Source organism: Dromaius novaehollandiae, chromosome 2 (assembly GCF_036370855.1).
Source record: "Dromaius novaehollandiae isolate bDroNov1 chromosome 2, bDroNov1.hap1, whole genome shotgun sequence".
Taxonomy (NCBI): Eukaryota; Metazoa; Chordata; class Aves; order Casuariiformes; family Dromaiidae; genus Dromaius; species Dromaius novaehollandiae.
In genome coordinates, this window is record NC_088099.1 from 3,676,879 (window position 1) to 3,688,464 (window position 11,586).

Here is an 11,586-nt window from a genome sequence, read left to right on the forward strand (position 1 = left end):
CAGCTCCATGACGCTGCAGAGACTGGGACACCACTGAGGGCAGCAAGGAGCAGACACACAGACAGGCTTAAGAAAGGATGAGCAGAGGCTTTCCGGGGACTCGGAGGGGACTGCGTAGGGTCATCTGCAACCTATGAAGGTGCTGAGTTGTGGCCTAAAACCAAGCTTGAATGAAAGGCCCCATCTGTGAAGGCAGATTTCTTTAGAAAGATGTCTTATTTCTGTGAATTTAGTCATTCCCAGCTTGCCTGCTCTGATTTTTGATCAGATAAGACCTGGCTCTAAAATTTCAAGTTTCAGTGCACATGAGGAGCTCACAGCAGAGACAAAGTCAACACAAATCATTGCTCAAAGTTCTGGTCAAGACTGATCCACTAATGCTTTTTAGAGAGACATTTTATAATGACACAGATACTTAAAACACTTGCAGCCATACAACAAAAATCATTTACATGTGTAACACAGCTTCGTGTTGCAAGACATAAACAGATCTCGTGTGGACATTGGAAGGAGTCTTTTTTTTCCAAGGTTACTTTGTTATTTGAGTGCATTCTGGTATGGAGTTGGGGTACTGAATCCTAGTGCTGAAAACGTGTGTGAGCTGTTGTTTCACAAAACGGTTCAGCATTGCTGCTCATTAAATAGCTTTAGGTGCTTTGCCTTGGTGAGGACACTTTTGCCTTGCAGAGGCCCTTCCCAGGGCTAAAGTAAGTCTCTGTCTATTGGTCGGGATGGTCTCCTGATACTCTGTCCAAGCTTACCTGGGTATGGTCACATCTTGCAACTTTGAGGCTATTCTAATAAGTCATAATCATCCAAATAACTTGGGAAGGCCATCAGTAAGTGAAGTTCATTCCATGCAAATTTCTGGATTTGCTCTAAAAAGCAATTTCTGAGATTCTTGATGTATTTGCTGTTATGTCAGGAGACCAGTATGTTTGGGCCTTTGGCTATGTAACATATTGGTCATTTGAGGGAGGCAAAACGCTGAAGGCAGCAGAGGGACCTGTCTTGTTTAAGACTGACCTACGTTAGCGAAGTTTTTGTGTGAATTCCCAGTATATGCTGTCAATAAAACTCACATAACTGTCAAATCTGTTCTTGCCAAGGCCACATACCTTGTATTTATTTAACACAAGATACTGCATGTTAGGCTGGAAACATGGGTGACCATAGTCAAATAAAAGATTGTTTTTCTCTCTTGAAAGGCCAAACTGAGCCATTGGCATTACCTGTTTTGACTTGCTGTATAACATAGAGCCTAGAATTTCATTTAGGGATGTCTGTGTAGTGTCTATAATGTTTTGATTAGGTGAGAGCAGTTGGCTAGTTCTGGTGTAGTCTGGGGGGTGCAGTGTTACTAGAGACTTTAATCTTCTATATCTGCTAGTTGCTGATCATAATTGGTTCCTCATTTGCAGGGAACATCATTAAAAAACTTCCCCGAAAAACTGCAGTCCACGTAAATGATACAGCCGTCTTCTGTGTGGAGCTGGACAATGAATGCCAGAAAATCCGCTGGCTGAAGAATAAAGAAGAGGTGAAACCCAGTGATCGCATCACCATCACGTGCTCTGGCAAGCAACACACCATGATCATCCGAGAGTGTAAGATGGAAGATGCTGGTGAGATTGCCTTCCTGGCTGACGAAAGCAGGACTTCTACCCAGTTCACTGTGACTAGTAAGCTTCACTTTTATTCAGCCTTGCTGTTGTATCTTCCCCAGCAAGCAGGTGCTCCCACGTTAGTAGTGTTCTCTCCAAATACTGCCGTGGTAAGTGGTGCATTGGCCAAAGACAGCAGAAAGTTCTGTGTTTGCCACAAAAGGCTCACTACCTGAAAGGGAGCTTTATGAGATTTTAAGGAGAGATCAAAAGAAAGAAGGCAAGTCCTGGGGAAGAGCATAGCCTGTATGTGTGTTTTCTCTGTACTGGTCTGGAATGAATATAAAATGATAACCAAGTAAGACAGAGTACGAGCTGTGGGACTTCTCCCTGCTGGTAGGGGCTGTGGGACTTCTCTCCAATGGGAGGTGCCTAGAAAACAGTTTGTAAGTTACATACGTTGCAGTTGTCCTTCTTCGTTGCACACAGAACGCTGTGAATGTCCTAAACGCCTACGTCAATGTATGAGACAAGCTCCATTTTCCAAAAGCATTAGGTTCTGTGAGGGGCATTTACCATTTCCTGTCGTGGGACTAATGCCTTTTCCAGAAAACAGGGGCTTCTCACTTCTCCCTCTCTTCTCTTCACTGAGGATTTGGAGGCAAGAGTTGGCCAGCATTCAGCTCCTTCCCTAGGCTCTGAGTCTCCAGAGACGTGAGGGTCTCTGATGGATGTGTTGACTCTTACTGGGAAGTAGAGAAAGCCCCAGAGTATTCTGTGGGGAGTGTGAAGTTTATTTGTATTCTAGCAAGCAAAAAGCTCTGTGAAAGAACATCTACACAGGCACACACTATGCATTTCAGGTGCAGTAAAGCATTTAACAAACTTGAAACATTTTGCATTGATTTTTAGCTTCTGAAGTTGCTTGTTTTAAAATAAAATAAAAATCCTGCCAGGAAAAGGGAAGATGCTTCCTCCTAAGAAGTAATTTCCTCCTTGTCACTGAGACCAGCAAAGCCATGTCATTTCTTCGCCTTTTGACATGAAGGTGCCGGCAGATCCCTATTGATGTAGCTATACCGAAAAAAGAGACCTTTGGCTTGTTTAGCTTTCCTTGGGGACATTGATATAGGCAGGCTGAAGAATTCCTTCAGCTGGCAAATCTGATCTGAGTAAGGGTCTCGGTTGACAGAGCTGTAGCAGCAGATGCAGTGTGTTTGAGACAGGACCTGAAATGAAATTTTGGTGAAATTGTTGTAACTTTGTTAAGTTGTTCCTATTTTGATGGCAGTGCATTTTCCAGGCAGAAGCTGCTTCATCTGAGAGAGTACTGCATTTGGTTTCTAGCTCTGCTGCAGTTCCTATTTGTATATTATAAAAGTCACCAACTGTAGTGTTTTTTGTCACCTTTTCTCCCACCACCACCTCTGACTTGTAATTACTCAGTGGTATTAAATAAATAAAGGTTTATAACTGCTATGTGACCCTAGCTTGGCTGGGGCATTCTGGTGCTATTAAGCTACAAGTATTAATAAGAAAAAAAGATCGGGTTTGCACTTAGCGTTGTGCCAGTCTCTAAGGTATTTGGAAAGCTGTCACATCCAACTAAGCCCTCTGTGATGGGGATGACAAAGTCTCAGTCAGACTTCTGACTCTGCTGTTCAAGTTATGAAGCAGGAGCTGATTCATGTAACTGAAAAAGTTAAGAAGCTCCCTTCCTGTATGCCTGTATTTCTGAACAAAATACTACTTTACATTTGCCGATAGTACAGTCAGGAGATTTGATTCCAGTGTCTAGTATTCAGCTTAGTGCTACACTAGTGGGACCTTTGGCATCTAGCTCTGCCCAGCAGTAACTGACAGGGTGGTAACTCTGCGCCCCAAAGCATTTAGGTCTCTGCTTATGTAATGAAGGAAAAGTGTATCGTGTTGAGATTTCCTATTTTTACACTTCATGTGTGCCTAAATAGCTCCTTGAAGAATCCCATGTACTCTGTTCGCATCTTTTTTGATTAGCTGGTGTTGGCAGATCTAACAGCATTTACGAAGCAAGCAATACTAATATTTTGCTTGCTCCATATCCAGCAGTGTTTCTCTGCTCATACAGATGGGCAAACTGAAGCAGAGAGCAGATCAGTTGTGTCAGAGCTTGGCTTTGCTCTAGGCTCATTGCACAGATCCCTCTAAAGTCAAGGAATTTCTGAGTATCTGCAATGTGCTGTTCATTTCACCTGTCTCACACGCCTACTTTAAGCTGGGATGAATTTTGCCTGAGCATGCTTTTCTCCACAGATTATAGGGGAATTCTGGGTGACTGACTTAAACCAGACACCTAACTTTCAGATAGCCAAAATTAAATGCAATGGATCCTTTACTGTATCAGTAGATCTGTAACTAGAACATATCAAATAATTCGTAGCCTCTTGCCCTTATCAGCGGCAGCACACAGTGAATAACTTCCATGGGGTTTTAGCTTTCTCTGAAGAGTTCAAGAGTGATCAGAGGAAGTGAACGTAAATCTTAGTTATGCAAATACCTTCAGAAATACTTGTGTCGTATGTGACCTCAGATACCATAAAGCAGACAGGTGGATTTCCTTGATTGTGGGAAAGCTGGCAGTCTGTAAATTAATAAAAGATGTCTTTCTTGACAGAGGTCCCCAGGGATCTCTTGGGAGACAAAGCTGCAAAGGGCCTTTGAGTGGGGATGGCATAAAATTCAGAAGCAGGACAGAGGAGAGATTTTCCAGTGAAGCTGGCTGCAGAGGAAGGCCAAGCTTGTATGACAAGCAACTGAGGCATCCATAAAGGAGTGTGACCCATATATTGTTGATTCATGCCTATCTTGTATCTCTGAAATGTCCCAGTTGTACAATGTTTAGTTGGCCTATGTTTAAATCTGTTGAGGATCTGGGCTGAAATGTTTCAGTATACTGTTGGAACGTGTTCTCGGTAAGAAATGGAGTGGATAGACTCCTGGCACAGGGTACCTTTTAGGGAGTAGATTTATATTGCTGCACAGGATGCCACATCAGTGTGTAAAGCATTGCCAAATATCACTACACTCCTCCTTGATACAAAGATGCATGTGGCACAGATTGGTTCTTACAGGCGCATCTATATTCTTGACTGCAGGGACTTGTATCGTTGAAATTCTGGCAGGAGGTTAATACCAGGACACTTTGCAGTATTAGTGCAGATCCGTTCTTTGCAACTATCCCTGTGCAATGATGTCTAGTAAGCAGGTGGATGAAGGGCCATCTTGCCAAAGCAAGCCTGCTGATGTCTCTTGCTTTAGCCTGGATTCGCGCCAGGGAACTGGAACAGCAGTTGGGTGCATAGAATTTTGAACACCCTCTGATGGTGGTTTTACCTGTTATCTGAGTGAATATGTCAAATTGAATGTTAATCTGCTTTTCCCAGGAGCAGCATAGGAAGTGGCATGGGTCTGTATTTAGCACAGAGAAATTAAGCCTATGAGTTGTTCACAGTAAACTCTTTGTCTGTGCGGACAATCAGTAATGTTGTATAGGAATCACATATGTTTAGCTATTAAGAACATTGTACATCTTTGTGTAAGGGGTGTAATGCAATCTGGAAGTATCTTTTATTGATTCCTTTGCTTTTCCATCTCACATCAAGGTTTTCCTGAGGTTTATTAACCCTGAATGTCCTTTAGACCTGTGCAAGCTCAGATGATTTATTTTCTGTGAGATAACAGTGGATTTTCAACTCTGACACAAGTTTCTTGTCCTGTTTTTATTGCTGTGCAGCTCCCAAAAAACCTCCCACGCAACCCCCAGTTGACCCTGTGGTGAAAAATAAAACAGAAACCTCAGTGACGCTAGCATGGTCCCCTCCAAAGATGGACCGCCCCCTTCCTATCGATGGCTACATAGTGGAATGCAAGAAGCTAACTGGCTATACCTGGGTGAGGTGTCATGAGTCTCCTGTGCCTGTCCCGGAGTTCACGGTGAGCAACCTGTCGGAAGAGGCTGACTATCAGTTCCGGGTATCCGCAGTCAACACGTATGGACAGAGCCCGTATCTGGAATTCCCAGGAAGCATGCACCTTGGTGAGCACAATGCCCCCTAAAAATGGACTGGTCCGCGCTGATCTGCCATGCCGGCTCTTTAGAAATATGACCATGACCATGAGGAGGAAAGAGCAGTAGAATGCAATAACCTCTTTGCCTTTACTGGCAGTTCTCCTATCTCATTTCAACCACTGACCGTGCGTAACAAAAAGGATGCAGGGTGGGTTTATGTGCTACAACCATGAGGATGCTTATACTCCAATCTCATCAGACTGGGTGGAAGGCAGAGTACATTGCAGTGAATCTTAAGCTTGTAAGTGCTTCTTTCAGAGCTAGTGTAAAAGGAGAAAAAGAGACATACTTAATGATATAATCTTCAGTATATAAACGACGTACTGAATGTGCAGCTAGAGAATGTTTATGTGGTGATAATACTGTCAGGAAAAACAAGTTCCAGTCTCTTTAATCGCAGCATTTGTAGGAGGAAATATGGGAATTTTGCTTTATCTTGGGGGTGCCAGTGTGCAGATAGAATCACTGTGTGCAATGGGATTGTTTCTTCCTTTAATTCATTGCACGGAACAATACTTGCTCAGGCTTGATCATGCTGTGTCTTGATATTGTGCAATCCTTTTTCCCAGCAGTCAGAACATGGCTGTGTTTTCCTAGGATGTCTAGAAGTGACTAGTGGGCTGGGTGACCTCCTGAGGCCCCTTTTGAAATATGAGAATAATACTGCTTAATAAATAAATAGCACACTTGCTATGGATCCTAGGTGGTTCAGACTTGCTATATCCTTAAAAATCTAAGGAAAAAATAAGTAAAATATACCCATTGTTTTGTCTCGGCAGAAACAGGACTTACACTAACACCATGGGTCAGTTATTTGCAGCTGTAGAAATCAAATCCTGTTGAGTGTGCATTGCCTTCAGTCCATACAAATTGTATAAGCACTGAAGGATTTTTTTTCATGTCTTCATTCCCCATTTATCCCCTGAGAACTTCCTTCCTAGGAAGGACTCCTCTTCAGCATGTCAGCCTTGTGTTCTTTTGTCTCAGACATACGTGTTGTTCTTCCCCAGCACCAGTCCTGGCTGTGAAAAGCCCACTGACAACTGTTGAAGCTGTACCTGGAGGGGATGCCACATTTACTGTGGACCTTACAACGACGTGTTCCGGCACTTGGTACCTTAATGGTAAAGTCTTACAGGAAAGTGAGACCTGTGTCATTAAGAGAACCCAAACTACTCACACCCTGATCATAAAGAATGTCACCAAGAACAATGATGGAGCAGAAGTGAAATTTGTCGCCGGTAATGTTGATACCAGCACCAGCATGAGAGTGAGAGGTATTGACTCTGTTCTCTGTCCTACCTCTAGTTGCTGTGACATGATGGTTAGAGTCAGGGCTGGATGCCCTCACTGAGTGGGGCCTGCACTGTAGGGAGTATCCAAAATCACGTCCTGTGAACTAGCGTGAGTCCTGGTAATAACCTGGCCATGGCAGGGTGGAGTTCAGAGTGAGCTGCTCACCCAGCTGCTTGGTGTCTGGACTGCTTAGCATCAGCTCAAGAATTTCTGTGCTATGGGGCCATCAGTGAGTGGATTCTGTGACCAGATCTACTATGGAGTCAGTGCGTGACCTTCGATTGGTAATTTCAGCTCCAGGTTTGGCTGGCCTTTCTGACTCTAGTGGAATCATTCAAAATTAAAGGATCCTTACTTATTGATGAAGGCTTTCCTTGGAGATTTTTTAATCTGCCACAGACGAGTGTGATACGCAAGTTAGTATTGTATAACTTGATGCAGCATTGAGACTTAGGTGCTTTGGCTTTCCTCTAAGGAATGACAGCAATATCTGTATCTACGTGCTTTTGCAAGGCAAAAGGTAATAAATAGTCAGTCATTCTGGAAGGTTGTGTTTCTCTGGGTGAAAATCTCTGCAAAAGCATTTTTAAAGTATTATTAATCAGTAAAGGGACATCCATATTTTTATCTCAATGACACTGGCAATAAAACCAGATAGAGTTTCTTGAACTAGAAGAAGCTGCTCTATATTAACATGATTATGAGAGCAAGAGCAGGACCTAATATTTTTTCAAAGATCCTGTGGTCTACAGCAGACATATCAGGGAGGCATTAGTCTGATATAAGTTGAAATAACAAGGCCTTTGCTCCTGACAGGTGCTCCAGTGAGATTTACCAACAAGAGTAGAGACATGGAAAAGGTTTCTGCTCAACTGCATGAGGAAGCCAAGCTTCAGGCTGACCTTTCCGATGCAGATGCTACTGTGAAGTGGATGAAGGATGGGAAAGAGCTCAAGGCCAGTGAAAAATATGAACATCAAACTGTGGGGAAGCGGCACACCCTGAGAATTCACAACATTGCAACAGAGGATGCTGGGGTTTATGAGTGCATCTGTGAAGGGGATAAAATGGTCTATCAGCTTTCAGTGAAAGGTATGCGACTGTCTGGACTACTTTGCATTAAAGGCCCGTTCCTGCCCTTAGCAAGCAGAGTTTTTGGAGGACAGAAAGGGAGTACTCCAGAGGCACGGGCATGAGCCACTGTGGCGGGGAGTGGTTATGCAATCAAGACCCAGCATACTGATCTCAGAGATCAGAAAGAAGCTTCTACACTTTCAGGAAAATGGGTAGCTGGGGGGAAAATTTAACCCTCACTCTACATCTGTTTAAGGAAAAAGAAAAGGCCATTATAGAATGATAGCTGGGTTAATCCAGTGTTGACTGTATGTGTGGTCATAGAGGTGGAGAGCTTGGGAGTGAATACAAGCCCTTACACCCCATCTCAGTGATGCAGAGCTGTATTTTCACTCAGATTGAAATCTGGAGAATCCCCAAGAACTTGGTGTTACTTCATGCGCTTGAATTGTGGGTAATGAAAAGATGCTCTTGTGAGGAGGAAATTCAGCCTTGGAGACAGGACAAGATACAAGTGTTCCCATATCTGCCCTGTATTTGCTATATGATACTCTGGTTAAAGCTGATGGAGCAAGGTCATTTTGGACTTGGGTTTTTGAGGGGGATTTTTGTTTGTTTGTTTGTTTTCTTCTGTCAGTACCCTGGGGATTAAGAACAGACTTTTCCAGAGGACATTGAATAGCTTTTCTCATTTCTTTTTGCAAGGTATTCAGGTGGAAAAGGCTGTATAAAACAGCAAAATGTCATTATCTTTTAATGCTTCCTGTTTGTCAAATTAGGGCCAATACAGTTTTACAGCTGCTCTGTTGTACAGCTGTTCTCTCTTTCATGGCAGTCCCTTCCTTCATGATTGCTTCATATCTGGTTGGCAGGCACTTTGACCACACATCCCCACAGAGCCAGATGCTGGACCTTTAACCTTTTCCCTGAAATCAATGGAACTAAGCCTCCCCCTTATAAGCCTTCTTATCTGTGCAAGATTTTATGAACTACTTTATGGGAGTGTTTCCCTTGACTTGAATAGGACCTGAATTTGGCTGAAAAGCACCAGGGTATTCCCAGATCATTCCCAATGGGTGTCATCTAGGTAAATGCTGAGACTCAGAGTATAAGACCTGACTCCAGGACAGTCTGGCCTGCTGTCAGACATAGTTTGGGGTATGCTCAGTAGCAATATTGCTTTGGACTGGCAAAGGTCACTTTGTAGAGCTGGAGCATTTGATATCCGAGTTCTAACCTGTTAAATTCCCCTCAGATCCAGGAGTTGTTTTGTCAAGGAGAAGGTAGGAAGAAGAGCAGTGTAGCCTTTGCCTTCCTCCTGTTCTCTCAGGATGGCTACAAGGGAGGATGTAAATAGCATGTTTACAACAGAGATCAAAAACTTTAGAGAGGAAGAGAGCTGTAAAGAGTTACAGGAGAGTTTACTCAGCTATCATTCTATAATGGTCTTTTATATACTTAAATAGATTTAGAGTGAGGGTTATATTTTCCCTCCAGCTACCTATTTTCCTGAAAGTGTAGAAGTGTCTGATCTCTGAGATCAGTATGCTGGGTCTTGGTTGTAATAACTAAGAATCCTTTGCGGGCTACACAGAAAGATTTTTCTCTTTGACGCTGAAAATCTGCAGCACAGTGATCTGTGCAGGGCTCCATACAATTAGAGTAACACAAATAGAGCCTCGTGCACCTTCTTCCCCACAATGATTGCACTGTTTCTACTCTGAGTATGTATGAGGCTCTTCTGCGCTGTGCTCTGCTGGCTTGTCACCTCCTCAGCCTTTGTAGAAACAAGAGAGCTCCAGAGTGATGTTTATATTTTGCACTTACCTACTTGGTTATTCTCAAAGAGCAAACTCAAAAGAGGCATGAAGACAGCTGAAAAAAATTGTTCAGAAATGTAACTAAACTTATGCAGAGACGAATTTTGTTCTTATTTTTGCTTTTCTTCTCTCTCTCTCTCTCTCTCTCTCTCTCTCTCTCTCTCTCTCTCTGCCTCTTTAGCGTCATCTTTCTCACTGAGAGATCTACCCACATATTTCATTGAATTAGCTGAAGGGTGTCTCTATGCACTTTTCGCTATGATATGGCTATCAAATGAGTAATCAATGCTGTTATTTCAGAATCGGTGTTGGCAAGTTGCACCTTAAATGTCTGCTGTTAGTAGCTCGGTTACTGGAGAATCAGCTTTGATAAACCTCATACTTGGAGAAGGAGGCTTGCAGAACTGATTCCCACAATCATGCTCTCCCAGTATTTCACCTTTCAACATTGCCACCTTTTTTTCCTGTTCTTCCTATAAATCAGACATAGTTAGCTGGTGAATCATTTGATGTGAAGGTCAGCTGTGTCTGGTACATGGGCATCGCAGGGCTGGCGAGAGGCCGCTGTGTCGAGCTGCAACCAGAGGTGTGTCACTTGCTGGGCCTTGGGCCCAAAGGAGCCCTGCTAGAAAGTGCAATTGCCACTTATCGCTGCAGGCCCTTCTCTGCCATGAGACTTCACATGCCAGATGTCCTCTGACACAACCTAATCTGTTGAAACAGTACAGTTTGAAACAGTTTTTTTCAGACTGCCGTGGCTGTGTTTTTTATTCTAGTTTCCTAAGGAAGTGAAAGGTGCAGGAATGAACCTTCTTCCTTCTTTCCTTGTAGAAGTCTCACCAGCATTCAGGCTCTGCAGGCTTCGTGAGCTAGGTAGAGGAGAAAGACTACTCTGTTGTCCCACTGAAGGAAAGGCTGCACTATGAACTCCACTGTTCTGAGTCACCAGAGAAACCACTGGAAACAGGCCCCAAGACACAAACCAATAAGAAATGGGGCTTCATTGGCTTAAGTGCTTATGGTGTGGCTTGTTTACCTGTAGAAATTGCTTTAGCAAACTTGGCCCTAGAAAGCAGGGCTGGGAGAGACCTGCAGAGGTCAAGTACTACCGAAGGCAAGTTTCCGTCTCTGCCAGAGGTGGTGATTGAATGGAATCACACGAGGACCAGAACTGAAGAGGCCCTTGACTGCACCATCAAGTCGTTCCCTTCCCCTTCCTTATTTATTTGCTTGCTGGATATTTCTCAGTCCTAGACTGGGGGAAGATTTGGGACTGAGATTTTCTTTTTTCTTTCTTGCCTGTGCACTGTTTGGCAAGTTAATCACTCTTCATTCTTTAAGTCTCCAGACCTTGCCACTGTACAAGCTGGTGAATATTGGGTCCCCAGCAAATATTTAATAATCTGTCTGTACTTAAAAGCACTGCCACAGACTTGAAGGAATATAAATAACCAGTGGAATGGCTAAAAGCAAGGAATCCAAACGCAAAATCCGTCCTTGCAGACAGGGTGTTTGGAGGTCTCTGAGCTAAAGAAGAGTCCCCATTTGTTGCACCAGGGAATATAGCTGTTATTGATAATAGCACATTCTGAGCCTCCAACTTGTGGGGTAGAAGAAAGTCTGAGAGAGTCACGCTTAGCTCGCCCAGATTTTGGACTATAACTGCTTGTTGCAGTAGCAGCAG

General features: G+C 43.4%; 1 protein-coding gene across 1 annotated transcript in view; it reads left to right on the forward strand.

The window, feature by feature from the left end:
• The window catches only part of OBSCN (obscurin, cytoskeletal calmodulin and titin-interacting RhoGEF), a 138,293-nt gene that overhangs the window by 10,820 nt on the left and 115,887 nt on the right, over positions 1 to 11,586 (forward strand). The window contains 4 exon segments of the mRNA XM_064505657.1: positions 1,422 to 1,682; positions 5,377 to 5,679; positions 6,723 to 6,989; positions 7,825 to 8,100. Of these exon segments, the coding sequence (XP_064361727.1) occupies positions 1,422 to 1,682; positions 5,377 to 5,679; positions 6,723 to 6,989; positions 7,825 to 8,100 (1,107 nt within the window).